The 20,047-nt window shown below is 34.8% G+C and overlaps 4 protein-coding genes and 1 long non-coding RNA gene across 25 annotated transcripts in view; 3 read left to right on the forward strand and 2 right to left on the reverse strand.

Annotated features, from left to right (window-relative positions):
- The window catches only part of mslna (mesothelin a), a 28,585-nt gene extending 23,017 nt beyond the window's left edge, over positions 1-5,568 (forward strand). For all 20 annotated transcript variants that reach the window (XM_051106371.1, XM_051106376.1, XM_051106375.1 and 17 more), the window contains 7 exons: positions 60-247; positions 334-489; positions 570-703; positions 972-1,117; positions 2,991-3,085; positions 4,622-4,928; positions 5,027-5,568. In XM_051106371.1, coding sequence (XP_050962328.1) covers positions 60-247; positions 334-489; positions 570-703; positions 972-1,117; positions 2,991-3,085; positions 4,622-4,928; positions 5,027-5,106 — 1,106 coding nt within the window. In that variant the 3' untranslated portion in view covers positions 5,107-5,568. The remainder of the gene's footprint in view (positions 1-59; positions 248-333; positions 490-569; positions 704-971; positions 1,118-2,990; positions 3,086-4,621; positions 4,929-5,026) is intronic.
- Positions 5,569-7,744: 2,176 nt separating this feature from the next.
- LOC127163115 (uncharacterized) lies at positions 7,745-8,966 on the reverse strand. The gene is made up of 2 exons (XR_007827450.1): positions 8,877-8,966; positions 7,745-8,041 (listed from the first exon to the last, which is right to left on the reverse strand). It is a non-coding gene; the product is annotated as an uncharacterized LOC127163115 (long non-coding RNA).
- rmi2 (RecQ mediated genome instability 2) lies at positions 8,472-10,838 on the forward strand. The gene is made up of 2 exons (XM_051106167.1): positions 8,472-9,200; positions 10,437-10,838. Exons 1-2 carry the CDS (start codon positions 8,903-8,905, stop codon positions 10,586-10,588), a joined length of 450 nt encoding a protein of 149 aa, XP_050962124.1. The 5' UTR covers positions 8,472-8,902; the 3' UTR covers positions 10,589-10,838.
- Positions 10,748-13,592, reverse strand: litaf (lipopolysaccharide-induced TNF factor). Its single transcript, XM_051106166.1, has 4 exons — positions 13,428-13,592; positions 12,944-13,160; positions 11,231-11,387; positions 10,748-11,133 (listed from the first exon to the last, which is right to left on the reverse strand). The coding sequence occupies exons 2-4, from the start codon at positions 13,155-13,157 to the stop codon at positions 11,025-11,027; spliced, it is 480 nt and encodes a 159-aa protein (XP_050962123.1). The 5' UTR covers positions 13,158-13,160; positions 13,428-13,592; the 3' UTR covers positions 10,748-11,024.
- snn (stannin) lies at positions 13,538-19,157 on the forward strand. Of its 2 annotated transcripts, none has more exons than XM_051106170.1 (2): positions 13,538-13,630; positions 17,311-19,157. In XM_051106170.1, the coding sequence occupies exon 2, from the start codon at positions 17,412-17,414 to the stop codon at positions 17,673-17,675; it is 264 nt and encodes an 87-aa protein (XP_050962127.1). In that variant the 5' UTR covers positions 13,538-13,630; positions 17,311-17,411; the 3' UTR covers positions 17,676-19,157. The 2 variants fall into 2 exon arrangements, with proteins under 2 accessions (XP_050962127.1, XP_050962126.1); XM_051106169.1 differs by lacking the exon at positions 13,538-13,630 and adding an exon at positions 14,122-14,608.
- Positions 19,158-20,047: the final 890 nt, after the last annotated feature.

The following is a 20,047-nucleotide window of genomic DNA, read 5'->3' on the forward strand; positions in this document are numbered from 1 at the left end:
CTAAATACGGTTTAAAAAATACAAAATTTCCTAAATTATGTATTCACTTGTGTTCCAAGCGAGTGACTGTATCAAGGGCAACATCACTAGTGTTATCATCAACGATGACTCCTTCCCCTTTGGATATACTGAGGCGCAGTTTGGCCACTGTCTGAGTTCAACCGTAGTGAAGGAAAACCTCGCTAGCCTGTGTGAAAAAATTGATGATAGTGCCTTTCAGAGAATAATTTTGGACAAACTTAAAGAGGTAATATGACATATATTAAAATCAGTTAAAATCTTCCAGGAAATCCAGGACGGTTTTAATGTGGAGGTGTTGCTCTTGTCCATCAGGTGCAGCCAAATGGCCTTTCAGAAGATCAGGTCCAGGTGCTGAAGTCTGTGTCCAGGAACGCGACAGTGGATGAAATAAGTAAATGGAACATCACTAAATCTGACACACTGGCAGCGTTAATGAACGCCAATGATGGCGACTGGTCCTCTGCGCAGGTGAATTTTCAGATCAATCCTTCTTATTTTACAGATGCTAAATATTTAGGTTTGTGTTAACGTGTTAATTTATCTTTCAGAGCGAACTAATCATTACCAAATACCTAAGTGCCAAAAACAATCTGACCGCCACTGAGATCAATCTAGTGAAAGGACCAAATCTCTGCTCTCTGAATGCCAGCGTATTGTCAACAATATTGCCTGAAGATCTACGGTAAAGAAAATATCCTTTACGCCAGTCTTCAGTGTCACATGATCCTTCAGAAATCATTCTAATATGCTGATTTGCTGCTCAAGAAACATTTCTTCTGGCTACCACTATTAGAAAGTTCAAAAGAACCGAATTTATTTGAAATAGAATCTTTTGTAACATTATAAATGTCTTTGATCACTTTATTGCCACCTTGCTGAATAGTTTTACATATTTGCATGCCATTTAAATGCTTAATAACCAGATTTCTCCTTATTATTCTCAATAACAGGGGATCTGATGCCTTGAATGTGGTGAAATGTTCCTCTGAGAAAAAGAAGGCACTCTTCACCATCGCCAACAAAGCATTTCCCATATCCTCCACAAGGAGTTCACGTAGCATCCTGTCAGCCTACCAGCTCATTGAAAGCTATCTTGGTAAAACGCCCTTTAAATGTCATTTCAAGCCCGTTGAATGTACAGTTGAGGTCAAAAGTTTACATACACCTTGCAGAATCTGCAAAATGTTAAGTATTTTACCAAAATAAGATGGGATGATACAAAATGCATGTTATTTTTTTATTTAGTACTGACCTGAATAAGATATTTCACATAAAAGATGTGTACATATAGTCCACAACAGAAAATAATAGTTGAATTTATAAAAATGACCCTGTTCAAAAGTTTACATACACTTGATTCTTAATACTGTGTTGTTACCTGAATGATCCACACCTGTGTTTATTTGTTTAGTGATAGTTGTTCATGAGTCCCTTGTCCTGACGTTAAACTGGCCGCTGGTCCCACAAATCAGGGTTCCTACAAGGTGCTTAAAGTCCTTAAAGTGCTTGAATTTGACTTTTTGAAATTTAAGGCCTGGAAAGCCATTAAAAATAGCAGTATTCCTGAAGAGGTACTTGAAAAGTGCTTGAGTTATTGAAAGGCAATGTATCTATGAAATAAGTGTTTAATTTATTTAGAAACACATATCTTTTCATGCAAAATTCACACAATTAAACGACAGTGTTGTGTAAACATGATGCAAGAAGAGGAACAGAAAACTGAATCTATTGAGTAAATCATTTAAGGTGGAACCGCTCCCATTGATTCAAACTCATGACTTCTTTTCATTTCAAGCGATTTACTGAAAACTACCAAAATAAAAGAGCCATTTATTTCAACGTCACTTGTAATGATTTTAAAAAGTATTTGAAATCATTGTGTTGCAACATGATCCACTGTTTCGAAGCACCCCAATTGGATCGCGAATCATTTGATTCAGATCGGGCCTTCAAATCGCATATCATGAATCATTTGATTTAGATCAGGACTTTGGAGCAGGTTCACAAATCATTCCATGATTTGAATCATTTGCGAATCCTTTTTCTCTCACACAAACAGTAGAAAATATCAAACCATAAAGGAGATCACTGATTGAAGTCCTTGAAAAAAAAATAATGCTTGAAAAGTCCTTTTGTTTTACAGTATCTGTGCGATACCTGACAAATTTTTGTGTAACAGTGACTGTAGAATTTTGAAAAAATCTTCTTTTCACACTGAGGACAACTGAGGGACTCATATGCAACTATTACAGAAGGTTCAAACACTCACTGATGCTTCAGAAGGAAACATGATGCATTAAGTATGCATGAAAACCTTTTAAATTTGATTATCAGGGTAAATTAAACTTATTTTGTCTTCTGGGAAACATGCAAGTATCTTCTGTAGCTTCTGAATGGCAGTACTAAATGAAAAAAAAAAAGATATTTAGGCAAAATAAGAAAAACGCATACATCTTTATTCTGTCCAAAAGTTTTCACCCCCCCAGCTCTTAATGCATTGTGTTTGAACTTTCTAGTTATAGTTGCATATGAGTCCCTCAGTTGTCCTTAGTGTGAAAACATGGATCTCAAAACCATACAGTCATTGCTAGAAAGGGTTCAAATACGCAAACATCCTGAAAAACCAAAAACTTTGTGTGACCTGAAGGATTTTTTTGAAGAACAGCAGGCAGTTTAACTGTTCAGGATGGACAAAGGACTCATGAACAACTATCACTAAACAAAAAATTCAAAATCATTCATGTAACAACACAGTATTAAGAATCAAGCGTATGTAAACTTTTGAACAGGGTCATTTTTATAAATTCAACTATTATTTTCTTTTATGGATTATACTTTTTACCTCAACTGTACATACAATTTAAAATGATGTCAGTCAACATGTCACTTTTAAATACCAGCTTTGGTTCGCACACGGATTGACAGAGAGTTAGCTCACGTTAAGTATTTGCTTTTTGATTTGTTTATAGGAGGTGCAGATCTAGGCTACATTAGGAATCTGTCATCATATAATGTCAGCATGAGCCTGTCCACTTTCATAACTCTGGATACAAGCGTGATCTCGGTGAGCAAAGAAAATGTTTTTGTAATGTTATTCATTAATGTCTTCATCACAGATGCACTGTTTAAAGGAGAAGTCCACTTCCAGAACAACAATTCACAAATAATTTACTCACCCCCTTGTCATCCAAGATGTTCATGTCTTTCTGTCTTCAGTCGTAAAGAAATTATGGTTTTCGAGGAAAGCATTTCAGGATTTTTCTCCATATAATGGACTTCACTGGTGCCCTGATTTTGAACTTCCAAAATGCAGTTTAAAAGCAGCTTCAAAGGGCTCTAAACGATCCCGGCCGAGGAAGAAGGGTCTTATCTAGTGAAACGATCTGTCATTTTTTTGGAAAATAAAAATTTGTAAACTTTTTAAGCACAAAAGCTTGTGTAGCACAGGCTCTGGGATGCGCGTTCACGTAATATTGAATCATGTCGAAAGGTTATGCTGAATGTAGGCGGAACCACAGACCCAGTGTTTACAAAGCGAATGTACAAAGACTAAGAAAGTGCAAGTAAGTCAAACGCTGTTTACAAACAAAACGATGTCGGACAATTCTGAAGTTGTAGGAGAAAATAAGATGGAGTTTTTCGCCATACTCCTTTTTGAGCCAGAGTACACAGATGATGAACTTAGACGTGATCGTTGTAGTGATGGGAAGTTCGGATCATTTTACCGACTCGGACCTTTGAGTCTCGTTCAGCAAAATGAACGAATCTGTTTTTGAGTCATTTTGTTCATTTTGGCAAAATATAATTAAAATGTTATGTGTTACTTCCCTAACACATCTACTGCTTACACAAACTTTGATCACACTACAAACAAGACAAAACTGTAATGCTATAAGAAACAGAAAAGATTAATTCATTGTTTACCTGGGTCTTTAGTCTATGATTAGCTCACCTCACCTCTTATCTGACAAGTTTTCGGGTTTGAGTCGTTCGTCATCACGTGACAGCCCCATAAGATGAAAGAACGACTCGAAAACCTGAAGACTCGAAACAGGTGAACTTATTCCAGTACAGAACCTAACAGGATGTTGCGCATGCGTGACTGAACGAATCACTCCCTGAGACGACTCGTTCTTTCCGAGTCACATTAAAGATCTGTTCAAAATGAACTAATCATTCAAGAACGACCCATCACTAATTCGTAGCATTGTGGACGTGCATTCCAGAGCCTGTGCTACACAAGCTTTTATGCTTAAAAAGTATACAAATTTTTATTTTTCGAAAAAATTACAGATCGTTTCGCTAGATAAGACCCTTCTTCCTCGACTGGGATCGTTTAGAGCCTTTTGAAGCTGCATTTAAACTACATTTTGGAAGTTCAAAATCGGGGCACCAATCAAGTCCATTACATGAAGAAAAACCCTAAAATGTTTTCCTCAAAAACCATAATTTCTTTACGACTGAAGACAGAAAGACATGAACATCTTGGATGACAAGGGGGTGAATAAATTATTTGTAAATTATTGCTCTGGAAGTGGACTTCTCCTTTAATGTTCATATTTGATCTGATATCCCGACGTCCACTTGTTATATATTACAGAGCCTCACCATAGCAGAGGTAGTGGGTCTTCTTGGTATCAATTTGCGGGATCTAAAAACATATGAAAACGATACAGTCGTGCGGAGCTGGATCTCCCTGCAGTTACAGTCAGAGCTGGATAAACTCAATCTCACTCTGACTGGAGGAAAAGCAACAGCAGACACAACCACTGCGTCTGTTACATCTACTGTGACTGTGACTGCGACTGCGACTGCGACTGCAACTGCGACTGCAACTGCGACTGCGACTGCGACTGCGACTGCGACTGCAACTGCTACCACGTACAACAACACTTCAGGCGCTCGAGGTGAGGCGTCACACACACTGTAAAGATATGTTTAAAATGCTAAAGTCCATTAGAAATCATAAATAAACTTTTCATTGTTGTCATTTTTATTTTTCTAGGAATTGGACCCAATTGGTGCACAGTTTCCTTCAGCATTCTTGTGCTCATTTTTACCATCATCAAAGTTGAGATTATATAGCAGCACTGACCCCAAATCAGCCACACTGTAATCTTACCAAGATGGTATATCTGTGAGACTCTGCAGTTGAAGGAATATAAATATATAGAATATTACTTTCTGCTTAATCAGTTAATAATCACGTATTTTCTTTGGCATTCTGTTGTTCATCCTATTCATCCTATTTTTATATAGTTATCCTATTCATTATATATTTTATATAGTATACAAGACATTATAATTGACATAAAAAGAATTTTGCACTACTAGTCAAAGCAAAGATGATGTAGCATTTTGATAGAAATACTTGTACAACTATCTCTAGGTGTTTCAAACGTTTAGAATTGCTATATGAATTCCTTGTACCCTTTTTGCCCATGACCAAAAAATGTTAAATGTTCTATGACTGGTACCTGTTTATTTGTGACAGTGATCATAGCTAATAAATGTAGTCATTCAGAAATTAATAAAAGGTACTCAATGATGAACAAAACAGCTATTCGATTGGATTCTTTCTTTGCAGGTCTTTACATAAGTTTATAAAGAAACAATAAATCAGAATGTAGGTGGTTGGGAGTATCTTCCTCCCTCCTTTTTAAAATCAAGATGGGCTTGAATAGAATATTTAAATTATGTAATTTTTGCTTCTAAAAAAGAATCATTGTCGATCAGACAGGAAGGATCTGTTCAAGAAAATGTACTCTATTTTATGCATGTTGATGTACTGCTTTTTTGTGACTGGTACTAGCCAAAAAAAAAAAAAAAAAAAAAACAGCGTAAGGTATGAGGGTAGTGGTTTCAGAAACTATAGGGATATAAAGTCAAAGACAAGGAAAAAGATGACAAAAACGCCCCCAATAACGGGACGCTTATATAAATGCGACCACTGGAGGGCGCAGCCAGATATAATACAGATAAGGTCAAAAGTTTACCCACACGTTAATCATTTTACCAAAAGAAGAGGGATCATACAAATGCATGTAATTTTTGATTTAGGACTGACTTGGAAAAAGATATTTTACCTAAAAGGTGCTTACATAAAGGACAACTAAGGGACTCATATGCAACTCTTAAAGACGTTTTCAAACGCTCACTGATGCTCCAGAAGGAAACACGATGGATGAAAACTTGTTGAATTTGAAGATCAGGGTAAATTTAACTTATTTTGTCTTCTGGAAAACATGTAAGTATCTTCTGTAGTTTCTGAAGAGCAGTACTAAATGAAAAAATAATAATAATAATAATTACGCAAAATAAGAAAAATTTACACATCTTCATTCTGTTCAAAAGTTTTCACCCCCCGGCTCTTAATGCATAATTTTTCCATCTGGAGCATCAATGAACGCTTAAACGTTCTGTAATAGTTGCATATGAGTCCCTCAGTTGTCCTCAGTGTGAAAATATGGATCTCAAAATCATACAGTCACTGATGGAAAGGGTTCAAATACACAAAAATGGTGAAAAACCAGAGAATTTGTGGGACCCGAAGAATTTTTCTGAAGAACGGTGAGCAGTTTAACTGTTTAGGACAAACGGGGGTCTCATGAACAACTATCACTAAACCAAAAAAAAAAAAAAAAAAAAAAAAAAAAAAAAAACAGCTGTGGATCATTCAGGTAACAGCACGCACAGTATTAAGACTTAAGCATATGTAAACTTTTGGAGGGGGTCATTTTTATAAATCCAACTATTATTTTCTCTTATAGACTTTATTTAAACAGCTTTTACATGAAATATCTTATTCAAGTCAGTACTAAATAAAAAATAACATGCATTTTGTATGATCCCTCTTATTTTGGTAAAATAATTACATTTGCAGATTCTGCAAGGTGTATGTAAACATTTGACCTCAACTGTATATAATATATAAATTGGAACGGCCTCTTTGACAGTCTAAATTGGAAGAATACAGTCCATGCAACAACATTTCCTCACAAAGTAAAAGAAATATCTTTTAAATTAATCCATAACATTCACCCTGTCAACCCATTTTTCAAATTCAAATCTGATATTCACACTAAATGCTCCATTTGTCAGATCGACACTTAAAACTCTTCTTCATCAAATATTATCTTGCAGTGTTTTTTTGTAAATCAATGTTTTTGGATGTTTTGAAGCAGATCTAAGTGATTGTGTTGTAATACATTACATTATTTTTCTACGTAGATTCTATATTTACACATGTACATTTTTGGACTGTAAACCTATTTCCTAGTATTCTTATAAGAGATACATTTTCTCATTAACTACTGTGATTCTTAAAAATTATGTTCTAATTTTGTTGTACTATCCGCACAGAAGTAAGCTGTTTTCTGGAAACAGCGAGAAGAATAGGCCCTTTCACAAGACTGTAATGACGAGTTTTTCATATTTTGACTTAAAAAAAAAAAAAATTATGTAATGTTACTGTACTGTACTTTGTATTATATCACCTTTAAATCAAATTACAAAAAAAAAAAAAACTAAACGCTAATGCGTTTCTAATGGAGCATCTATGCGAGGAACGGTAAATTTGACATTGTTCTCTTCTCTTCTGTCTGCTGTTTTCAGTCTCTCAATTTTTTTCCTTTTTTAAAAGTTGTGAAAACACTATCAAGGAGTTTTTCTATTTGAGCAAATGGGAATGCAAAAAATATATTTGTGGTACTCTCCAAAAATGTGAATTCAATTCAAATGTATTTGTATAGCGCTTTTCACGATGCATATCGTTGCAAAGCAGCTTTACACCAAATTGACATTTTTACAATATATGTAGTAGTAGCTTGATGTACATATGGAAGAAATGTGTGGTAAAGATCAAGTAATGACGTAATCAAACAGACAAAGAACGCTATAAATTAGTAGCAGAATTTGGTATTGCTGTATGTTTTTAGGGTTGGCATCATCTGAAGTCCTCTGTGGGGCTGGCATCATCTCTTCTTAAGTGTTCTGGATCCACACTGAAGCTTGTGAATTCCTAGTTACCATGGGATGTCAATCCCAAGGCAAAAACAGAGAACAAATAGGAACGTAATTAGCGTAGCTGCTGTTCAAACTAAGAAAAGGAAGATTTGTTAAACCAGAGCTAAAAGATTAATAATGAACATTTGATCAGATATAGCTGCAGGAAAAGTTTATGAGATGCATTATTGGAATGCTTGGCTAAAAAGATGTATCTTTAATCTAGATTTAAACAGAGAGAGTGTGTCTGAACCCCGAACGTTATCAGGAAGGCTGTTCCAGAGTTTAGGAGCCAAATGCGAAAAAGCTCTACCTCCTTTAGTGGACTTTGCTATCCTAGGAACTACCAACAGTCCAGAATGCCTATAACAAAGTGCAGTAAACAGTCAAACTGTTTGCACTACAAACCACTGTGTTTATAATTAAGATAATACATTAAAATAATATGGTAAGACACACCAGTTTGCAAAACGAGCTGTTTTGTACAGCTAAAAATAGCTGGACACGGATGAGACCGGAAGCCAGACCCGTAAATTTGACAAATTCGGCAAAAATAAGGTGGATACTGTCAACTGAATGCTCAAATAAAGCTAAAATAAATAAATAAATATAAATTACATTACACACACGTACGTATGTGTGCATGTACGTATAGCTTATTTATACTGTTAAATACAGTATGTTATTAAGTGGTCTAAAATGAACAAAAATATTTCGTCTCTCCAACATTAACTCAAACGAGTTGATGGTACTTGTTTCTACTGTAAAATATAATATCCTGTGTGCCTTTATTTTGAAACAAGTCGTCACGTCCGGACCGTTTGTTTTTTTCACCCGTGTCAAAAACATACCGCGTTTTTAAGCAGCAGTACTGAAGATGATGGGAACCAGCTTTCTGAGTGCAGACAGAGCTCGCAGTCCGCCGGTGAAAGTGTTGTCCAGCCAGCTGCGTGAAGGCAAAGAGTCCCAGACAGCAAGCGGGAAATCAGAGTATGTTATCAGACGACTGGGTCCCGGTGAACAGCGCTCGTTACAGGTGTCTGTGGTCTGGATGCAGGGGACTGTGCTGGAGGTGCAGTCCGATCTAAACACAGCGCTCATCCTGGACGAGACCGGGAACTTTGTCGTCAGCGGCATTAACAACGTGCCGAAAGGAAAACCCTGTCTGAGTCCTGGTTAGTAGATTTATTTTGCAGTGTTTTAAGGCACCTCCTAGTTAGAAACATATATTTTCTCTGGGTCCTTGTTGACGAAGGGGAAAAATATACACAAGGTGAATAAAATATACATTAGTTACAAGTCAAAAGTTTTTGAACAGTAAGATTTGTTTTAAGAAGTCTCTTCTGCTCACCAAGCCTGCTTGTATTTGATCCAAAGTACAGCAAAAACAGTAAAACGATGAAATATTTGTACTATTTAAAATAACTGTTTTTAAAATGTATTTTAAAGTATGATTTATTCCTGTGATTTCAAAACTGAATTTTTAGCATCATTACTCCAGTCACATGATGCTTCAGAAATCATTCTAATATTCTGATTTGCTGCTCAAAAAACAGTGTTAAAACAGCTGAGTTTCTTTAATGAATAGAAAGTTCAGAAGAACAGCATTTATCTGAAATCTTTTGTTACATAAATGTCTTCATCATCAATTTAAAGCATCCTTGCTGAATGAAAGTATTAATTTATATCATTTCTTTCCCAAAAAAGAAAAAAATATATATACTGACTCCAAGCTTTTGAATGGTGTAGTGTATAATGTTACAAAAGCTTTTTATTTAAGATAAATGCTGATCTTTGGATCTTTCTATTAATCAGAGAATCCTGAAGAAAAAGTACTTTTTCAAGACCTTTTGCAACTCAGAAGTTTTAAATATTGATAATAATAATAATAATAGTCATATTAATAATAATAATTATTATAATAAATGTTTCTTAAGCAGCAAATCAGCATATTAGAATGATTTCTGAAGGATCATGTGACACTGAAGACTGGATTAATAATGCAAAAAACATTGCTTTGATCACAGGAATAAATTACATTTTTAAATATATTCAAATATAACGCAGTTGTTTTAAATAGTAAAAATATTTCACAATATTACTGGTTTTGCTGTACTTTTAATCAAATACACGCAGACTTCTTTAAAAACATTAAAAATCTTACTGTTCAAAAAATTTTGACTGGTAGTGTACGTTTAGTTTTTCTGTTTGTGTGTTTACATGTTCTATATGACAAAAAAACACAACTCATGAATATTAATTAGGTCACGTGAGCAAACAATCCACAAAGTAAATGTTTTAAATACTGATGTACTTTTGTATTTTTAACTTTTGAATTTGCTTGGAGTTTTCTGATTTACAATGAAAACAAACAGCCATTTTTATTTATATATATATTTTTTTCCCCACAGGTAAATACGTCATGGTTATGGGTGTCATCCAGTCACACAATCCAGAGCCGTTGCTGCGCGCTGTGAAGATGGCAGATCTTTCTGAAAACGCTTTGATTCACAGGAAAAACTGGATCTATGAAGTAGAAGATCTCCAGCAGATTTTGCCATAATAATTTTTTTTCACAAGACTGATGTTTTCGTTCCGGTGCAGCACTTATATTTGCCAAGCAAACAGAGGGAACAAACTGAAATTGCATTACACGACAAGACTTTTAAGGGTGAAAGCATATACATATTTATTTATATAATATGTTTCTTTATTTGTTTGATTACAGAAAGAACTGAGATAAATTGCACTGTAATGTTAGAGATTTCTTTATATTTGTGAGGTTAAATAAAATTATTTTATAAAATATTAAACATTATTTTTCGTTAAATCACATTGAGAAGACAAGTATGTGTGTGCGCCTACATATGAATACGTGTTAGTGTGTCGGTGGCACAGCTACTGAATTAACTCTTGCTAAATAAGTTCACTGTAACTTTTTCCCCGTATAAATACAGAGTCAGTTATTACACGACTCTTTCACATTTTCTGCAGCTGCTTTAGATTCTCTTGTAGACTCCTAAAACGCTGCTGCAGTTTGGACAGATGTGTGTCACATCCTTCAGGCTGTCCATACAGAAGGGAATCAGGCAGCAGCCGTAGATGCAACTACAACATGCGAGACGTGAACAGAACAATCAGGGGAGTGTCTTTTTGTGAAAGAAGAAAACCGTAAGAGTGTATATTACATAATGTTTCGTCTTACCCAAAAATGGCCAGACCTGCGCAAGAGAGCCAGGTTAATGCTCCTGATGTATGCTCAAGGCGAGTTATCACGTTCTGTGTGCATGCTGGGCAATGCGCCTGCACTGGAATACTTCCGAACACCAGACCAGGCTGAACGTACACCGTCTGAACAGATACTGAAGACAAAAACAAGAGTGCTTAGAAATGCTGTGCTGCATATGTTTAGTATTATTCAAAGACATAGACTTCTTATTAACTTAAACTTTAACGGTTTAAATAGCAGGGTCTTAACAAAAAGGATGTGCTGGAATCAATGTGTATGAATTTATATTTTAGTCTATCCTATTAAAAAAAAAAAAACATGTTAACTGTAAAGCTAATAATCTTATTATTGAATGTAACTCTTGAAATATGTAATGTAAGATGTATTTGTCAATGTAATTTCTTATATAAAAGAAAAATAATTGTTTGAATGTAAATAAATTAAGGTTTTGATTAATGTATTAACCAACATGAACAAACAATGAGCAATACATTTATTACAGTATTTATTCGTCTTTGTTAATGTTAGTTAATGAAAATACAGTCGTTCATTGTTGGTTCACAGTGCGTTAACTAATGTTAACAAGCACAACTTTTTAAAAATAATGCGTTGGTAAATGTTGAAATTTACATTAACTAAAATTAATAAATGCTGTAGAAGTATTGTTCATTCTTAGTTCATGTTAACTAATGAACCTTATTGTAAGTGCTGCCATAAAATCAAATATTTATTTTATTATTAAATATATATATATTTTTAAAGAATAATTGTTTAAATAAATTGTAATAGATAGATTGATATTAAATATATTACATGTAATTCTTTTATAAAAGAAAATAACTGAAAAATGATGTACATTTTAAGAAATTATGCATAAAAATAAATATTTAAACTCATTTTTATTTAAATGAAGTTAAATATAATTTCTTATATATAAAATAAATTGACATTTTCTAGTTTAAATTGTAAATAAAAGAACTGGAATCAGTGTGTATGAATTTAGTCAATGGAAACGTATTTTTTTAATTTTATTTACAAAAAACAAACAAACATTAATATGGTAAATAACTAAGGCTAAAGGAATCATTTTTTATTGAACGTAACTCTTAGAATATGCAATGCAAGTAATATTTGTCAAATTAAAATATTTTTATTTTAAAGACAGCTTCTTATATACAAGAACAAAATAACTGTTTAAATGTAAATATATTATATATAAGTATATATGTGAACCTGGTCATAAGGGTCAGGATAGGACAATATTTGGCCGAGATACAACTGTTTGAAAATCTGGAATCTAAGAGTGCAAAAACATCAAAATATTGAGAAAATCGCCTTTGAAGTTGTCCAAATGAAGTTCTAAACAATGCATATACATTTTAATATATTTACTTTTATTTATATATATATATATATATATATATATATATTTTTTTTTTTTTATGTGCTAGGGTTTAACTGGAAAAACCAGATTCGGCCAGCTTCTGTTTCAGCTTGCCCAGGTTGGTTTAGGTGGTTGATCAACAGCACTACCAATCAATGAGACAGAAGTCAACCAGGTTAGTCTTTAAAAAAAACTCTACATTCTTCTCTTTTGAGTGATGTATACAACCTTTTTCTTGTAAATACTTGCGTTTTAAAATGTGTGATCAGAAAAGGCCATAACATACAAAGAGTAAGGGTCATTACCAACGGGACTGGTGACAGGTTGACCTTGTTGAGGTGGTGGTGGATACACATGGCCGTAGGCTTGCATTGGATAAGGAGGCACAGATGTCTTGGCATCGCCTGGAGCATAGGCCATTGGTGGATAAGGTGGATTTGATCCCAGTGCCTCCTCATATGATGGAGGAGGTGGGTGTCCCACAAGTGTCGCTGTCTCCAGAGGAGGTGCGCTTGCCATCGTCTTAATGAGCGTTTTAAAACATAATAACAAAGCTTCTTAGTAAGCATTACGGTTGTGGTTATAATAGTATAACGTCATTCATAGTCTTGTCCAATTCTTGACAGATTCGAACTTTACTTCTCCAAGGCGCTTTTAAAATACATGTAAACTACTAACACAATGTTCAACACGAGAAATAAAAGTTGTAACTTCACCTTAAAACGTTAAAAACGATAAACCGACACTTGTTCAAAACAATACAACCAGCTGGGAATGATTAACACTTACGGTTAGTGTCGCTGTCTTGAGAACACACTCACGAACGATCCAGAAGAAACGTTTCCTGCTTCTTAGTTTTGTTACGTACTTGCTGTATTTCCGCAATAGAGATGGGTGGGCTGAGCTCTCTTTTAAGATTATCAGACCAGAACGGAACACCGTCGACCAAAAGAGCTCTTTATAAAGTCAATACGTATGTCTCAGTGCATTTAGTAAGTAGCGACTGAGGGGTTTTTAAACGTAGGAAAGACTTTTAGACGTTCCCGTTAAGTTCCGCATTTGGTCACATGAGTTACAGACAGCGATTCCCTCGTGATTATAACAACTGCTTTGTTTGTGTTTATTGTTTATCCTGTTCTTGGCTAAATAATTTTATATGATATGACTTTTGGGTAGGTGTATGTGCAGTTCTTTTTATTTTTATTTTTTCCTTTTTTTAATAAAAATCAAACTTGCAATTGCATCAACATATGGATATATAACGTATATATAACGTAAATATAAAATGTGCATTTACACGTCCTTTGCAAGATGCGTAAATAAAAGTAAACAATTTAAATTTTATTTGAGTAACATACGTATATTAATTAAAATGCATGCAATTATTTTTATTATAATGGTTTGACTGTGTTTTGCCTTTTCTATTTTTATCTATCTCATCCAAGGGATTTAGAAAGAATGTGCACATATTCTGCGAAAATGGCTTCTGAGTCATTTATCAGTGCAAAACATGCGCGTGTCTGTAGGTGGGAAGATATAGCAGTGCGTTTCATATTAACAAAGAAATACATAAATGAATCTCTTTCCATTTGTCTGTTAATGCAAAACAAATGTCACGCATAGGAACAATCTGTACTACATCCGCTTCTCGGACCACCTCGTCTACTGGTTAAAACACCATTGCTTTTAGGCTGTTTGATTGGATATTTGCCCTTTTCACTCGTGATCTCATTTCCTGTACAGCGACAAGCTATTTATTTATTTATTTATTTATTTCTACGCTCGGGCTAGGAATGTGAGCGGCTGGCTTTAGATGTTACTGTATATAACATAACAGCTGGATCTCTGGAGACTGAGGGAGTGTTTATGCATCTGTCAGCACGCGCAAGCGTCAACTCTAGTCAGTGCACGAAATGATTCGCAAAACGCACCTAAGCGTTATTCTTTGATAAAAAAGCGGCCTAGTTTTGGTAAGCTTCTCTTTAAATGATTCTTTCTTCATGTTATATTAGTACTTGTCTAGAAAGAAACTGTCTGTTCTATTCAGGGCTTCTTTAGATCGCGCGTAAATCGCTGTGATTGTAAATAGGAATCTGGTAGTTAAAACTGCATGTGAAAGCAATGTGAAGTTGACCGCTTGCATTTATCTGTATGGGAGCAAATGCTTTCTTTCCGTTCAAAAGGATTGTTTAGGTAAAGATATCAAACGGCTGCAACGATATTTGCTACAGTCCGCGTCGTAAAAGCACGAAAAGGCGCATTTAACACTGACGCGTGGGCAACATGGAAAGTCTTTTCGCCAAGATGCTCGCAGCAAATGCGTTGCATAACCTGTGGCTTTCGTAAAGGGAACCATGACACGAGCAGTGGTGGCTGGTAAAGCTGTATGAAACGTTTTTCCCATTTCTCAAAAATGAGTGAGAGTGATGGGAGAAATAAAGCATTTCGAAACTTTGAATAGTTGAACCACTTATTTGGCAGAATGATTCACTGTTTCGAAACGCTAGAAACACCACACGAAAACTCTGGCCGAATATGCTTAAAAACACCTTTTACAAACCAATTGCAAATGTGTTATTGGAAGGTGAATCTGTTAAATATGGGAAGCCCGTTTCCGCTGCTGAATTTAAAAAAAAATTCTCAGAATTGTGAGATATAAAGTCAGAATTGCGTAATATAAACTCACGATGCTTACTTTTTTCTCATAATTTCGTAATATAAACTCGCAATTGCGAGAAATAAAATCAGAATTGTGAGATAAAAACACAATTTTGACTTTTTTTTTGAGTCATAATTCTGACTTTTTTCTCAGAATTTTATGATATAAACTCAATTACGAGTTATGAAATCAGAATTTTTCTTCGCAAATGCTAGTTTGCCTCACAATTCTGAAATTTTTCTCAAAAATGCGAAAAATTTTGACTTTGAAATATGAGTCACAATTCTAACTTTTTTCTCACAATTCTTTTTTTCTCACAATTTCGTGATATAAACTCACAATTGTAAGTTATAAAGTCGCAAATGTGAGTTTGTCTCGCAATTCTGACTTTTTCTTGCAATTCTGACTTCTCAGAACTGTGAGATATAAACTCGCAATTGAGTTATTTGCAAGGTATAAACTCCTAATTATGAGTTATAAAGTCAGAATTGCTAGATATAAACTTCATTGCGAGACATAAACTCAAAATTGCGAGTTATAAAGTTACAATTGTGTGATATAAACTTACTTGGAATTCTGACTTTCTATCTTGCAAATACGCGTTTGTGTGACTTCTCAGAATTGTAAGATATAAATTTGCGATGGAGAGTTACTTGCGAGAAAGTCAGAATTGTGTGATATAGTCAATTCTGACTTTTCTCGGAATTTCATGATATAAACTCACAATTACGAGTTATGAAGTCAGAATTCTAAGATTTGCAGTTCTGACTTTTTCCTCGCAAATGTCAGTTTGTCTCACAATTCTGACATTTTTCTCAAAAAATGTGAGTTTATCTCGTAATTCTGACTTTTTTTTTGTTTTTTGCAAATGTGAGTTTGTCTCGCAATTTTGACTTTTTTCTTGCAATTCTGAGTTCTCGGAATTGCGAAATATAAACTGGCAATTTTGACTTTGAAATACGAGTCACAATTCTAACTTTTTTCTCACAATTCTTACTTTTTTCTCAGAATTTCGTGATATAAACTCACAATTGCAAGTTATAAAGTCGCAAATACGAGTTTGTCTCACAATTCTGACCTTTGTCTCGTAAATGCGAGTTTATATCTCGCAATTCTGACTTTTTTTTTCTTGCAAATGAGTTTGTCTCGTAATTCTGACTTTTTTCTTGCAATTCTGACTTCTCAGAATTGTGAGATATAAACTCGCAATTGAGTTATTTGCAAGGTATAAACTCCTAATTATGAGTTATAAAGTCAGAATTGCTAGATATAAACTTCATTGCGAGACATAAACTCAAAATTGCGAGTTATAAAGTTACAATTGTGTGATATAAACTTACAATTGCAAGTTATAAAGTCAGAATTGCGAGATAAAAACTCGGAATTCTGACTTTCTATCTTGCAAATGCGCGTTTGTGTGACTTCTCAGAATTGTAAGATATAAATTTGCGATGGAGAGTAACTTGCGAGAAAGTCAGAATTGTGTGATAGTCAATTCTGACTTTTCTCTGAATTGCGTAATATAAACTCACAATTGCGAGTTATAGATGAAAACTCGCAATTCTGATTTTTTTCTTGAAAATGCAAGTTTATATCTTGCAATTCTGATACTTTTTTTCAAGTTTATATCTCGCCATTCTGACTTTTTTCTCGCAATTCTGACTGATATAAACTCGCAATTGCGAGTTATAAAGTCCAGTTTTGAGGAGAAAAAAAGACAGATACATTCCCAGAATTGAGTTTATATCTCAAAATTCTTAGTAACTCACAATTCTGAGTTTGTCTTGCAATTCTGACTTTATAACTTTATAATTCTGAGAAAAAAAAAGTCAGAATTGTCTGTTTACATTTCGCAACTGCTTTCAATCTCTGCTTTGAAACAAATGATTTTCAAAGGTTTCGATGATTCACAAAGCAGTGTTTCGATAACATTTATCGCTAGTGAGAACGTTACCAGAATGTTTCTCAGAATATGGGCTCATTTGTAGAATCATCCTAATTTGTTTCTTTCAGATGTAGCCGCAGTGACAACCCAAACCTACAGCAACTCTGCAGAACTGCCTCACGTGGACTTTTGAAGGCCTGTTGTTGTTGAACTTCTCCCGACTGACAGGATGTCTATCACGGACCATAGCCCCACCACTGGGGTCGTCACAATTATTGTAATACTCATTGCCATTGCCGCACTGGGGGCTTTAATTCTCGGTTGTTGGTGCTATTTGCGGCTGCAGCGCATCAGTCAGTCTGAAGACGAGGAAAGCATTGTTGGTGAAGGTGAAACCAAGGAGCCCTTCTTGCTGGTCCAGTATTCGGCCAAAGGCCCGCGGGTGGAGCACAAGACCAAGCTCACCCCAAACGGCACCGAGAGCCACACCTAAGTCCTCTCATCTCCCTTCACAATGCATACTGTGTCGTGTTTGTACACTCCGTCAGTCTTAAAGAATTTCAAACCTTACAGTGTCGCTCAACACTGAAATGAAACCACTCCACCTTTTCAACAAGCTGATGAACAAAGACAAACCTAGTGCATGCAGTTATCTAGTTGCTTTGACTTGATTTTTTTTCGCCCATTTTGTGGTGGTAGAGCCCTGTTATAATGTGAAATCGACAACTGTCAGCGTTTTGTGCAATGCTGTTTTTTTGTTAAGCCGTAACTGAGTTCTCAAGCTAAATCAGACTGAATTTTCCTTTATTTTTTTAAATTATTCTTTATTTTTGCATCCAGAGCTGGCTCTAGGATTCAGAAATTCAACACATTTAAACAGACTGATTTCACAACCATGTCAAAGTTTTTTATCCAGTTCATTCCATTTACTTTTAAAAATAAAGGTTATTTATTGGCGTCTGTGGTTCCATAAAGAACTTTAACATCCATGGAATCTCTCCATTACACAAAAGTTTGTTCATAGTGGAAAAACAATGTCTCTTCTATGGCATTGCTGTGAAAACCCCCTTTTTGAACGTTTATTTTTAAGCGTTGAATTGCAATACAAAAGGAAACATGGTTTTCATTACAAATAAGCAATTCAGGATACCATAACTTGCCAAATTATGTAACTGGCTTTGAAAAGCTCTTACATTATATTTAGTCCTGTTTAGAAACATGGTTTCATTAGCACTTTCTATCTTTAATGTGACATACACGTGATTTTGTAACAGCGTTTGCTGGTGCTGGTTTAATTCTGCTAGGAAACCACTATAAGAACGAAAGCCAATGACTGTGGTCTTTTTAAATAGTATTGGGACACCAGAGGCGTTCGTTTTTCGTGGTTGAGCACATTTCGACATCGCAAGGTGTCGTTTGAAAGTGTAAATATTATTTTTATAGATGGCTTAATGCGTAAATGGATACTGAAAAGTCATTGTCTTGAGTTTTTAACCTGTTCCTTCACCGTATTATTTTTTTGTTCATTAAATCCAGCTGGTTTTTGTGATATTGCAGTGTTTGCTGTTTGTACATGTAAGATGAAAGTGAGAGAAATTATTTATTTTTATACAATACTCATGCAAATGTTGTCTGTAGAAGCAAAATCAAAGGTCAGGATATTAGGGAGGCAGATGAAGCCTAAAAATGCAGCTGAAATGATTTATTTGATGTCACTAATATCAGATGTTTAGGGTTCTGTCATACATTTGAAGTCGACAGATTTTGTGTGTGTGTGTGTGTGTGTGTGTGTGTGCACTATGTGCTGTTCTATATAAAGAAAATACAAGGACAGCACATGCATGTTATTTTAATCTGCATATTTGAGAAAAAGCTACTTTTTATCAGTAAAGCGCTCAGTATATTGCTTATATCACCCCAGCCAGTGTCTGTCCAGTGTGTTTGACTGTCCTGAACAATAAAACCTCTGTTAATATGGAAATGTCTGCTTGGGAGTTTTCTTCGCATTTGCATTGTTTAAAAAAAATCTAAATCCTAATGTAGGATTGTACTGTTGTTAACTCCTGAAATACGTGTAAGTGATAAGCATTTATGAACCGTTTTCTTATAACATAATAGGTTAGTCTAGTAAACTTACATAGTTTTAGGGTATATGCCATACCCTGAAACTATGTAAGTTTACTAGACTAACCTATTATGTCGATGTTAGTCATACAGGCTTGTGTTTGTGATGGAAACAGTTTTTGGTTTTGATTCAAAACCCACATTTAAGGTCTGAGGTTGACTTGCCTAGATCTAACGCAAAGGTCTTTTTTTAAATATATATAAGCTATAGAAGATGACCACAGTGATTTACTGGAATCAGTTGCTGCTGGTGTATAACAACACAAAGCAGATGAAGATATTTTAGATGCATCTAACAAGCTCAGATGAAGGCAAACCACAGTATATGCAGAGCAGAACTGTGAAGGAAATGCGACACATTTCTAAGCGTGTGTGCAGTGTACACTATTCATCAGTGTTGTTTGAAGGATAGTTTACCAAACAGTTTTTGCATGCAACTTGTGCTTCAACTAAGCCTTTCATCTAGAAAGACAATTAAACAATAAAAAAGGTGAGGTGAGATTTGGAGAAAAGAAGCTTTTATGCTCACAAAGGCTACATGTATTTGATTAAACATACATTAAAACAGTAATACTGTGAAATAGTATTACAGTTAAAAATAACTTTCCTATTTAAAAATATTGTAAAATGTAATTATTCCTGTGATGTCAAAGCTGAATAGTCAGCATCATTACTCCAGTCTTCAGTGCCACATGATTAGCAATGTTAAAAATAGTTGTGCTGCTGATAGATAGACAGACA

This window comes from Labeo rohita, chromosome 3, assembly GCF_022985175.1.
Source record: "Labeo rohita strain BAU-BD-2019 chromosome 3, IGBB_LRoh.1.0, whole genome shotgun sequence".
Lineage (NCBI taxonomy): Eukaryota > Metazoa > Chordata > Actinopteri > Cypriniformes > Cyprinidae > Labeo > Labeo rohita.

What these genes read in the sequence shown, in the direction of transcription:
- litaf (XM_051106166.1), bottom strand. Translation starts at nt 13,157, where the DNA reads ATGGCAAGCGCACCTCCTCTGGAGACAGCGACACTTGTGGGACACCCA. An exon ending in ACCTGTCACCAGTCCCGTTG is followed by an intron (nt 11,388 to 12,943) that starts GTAATGACCCTT and finishes TTTTGTCTTCAG; the next exon opens with TATCTGTTCAGACGGTGTAC. An exon ending in GCAGGTCTGGCCATTTTTGG is followed by an intron (nt 11,134 to 11,230) that starts GTAAGACGAAAC and finishes CGCATGTTGTAG; the next exon opens with TTGCATCTACGGCTGCTGCC.
- rmi2 (XM_051106167.1), top strand. Translation starts at nt 8,903, where the DNA reads ATGATGGGAACCAGCTTTCTGAGTGCAGACAGAGCTCGCAGTCCGCCG. An exon ending in AAAACCCTGTCTGAGTCCTG is followed by an intron (nt 9,201 to 10,436) that starts GTTAGTAGATTT and finishes TTTTCCCCACAG; the next exon opens with GTAAATACGTCATGGTTATG.
- snn (XM_051106170.1), top strand. Translation starts at nt 17,412, where the DNA reads ATGTCTATCACGGACCATAGCCCCACCACTGGGGTCGTCACAATTATT.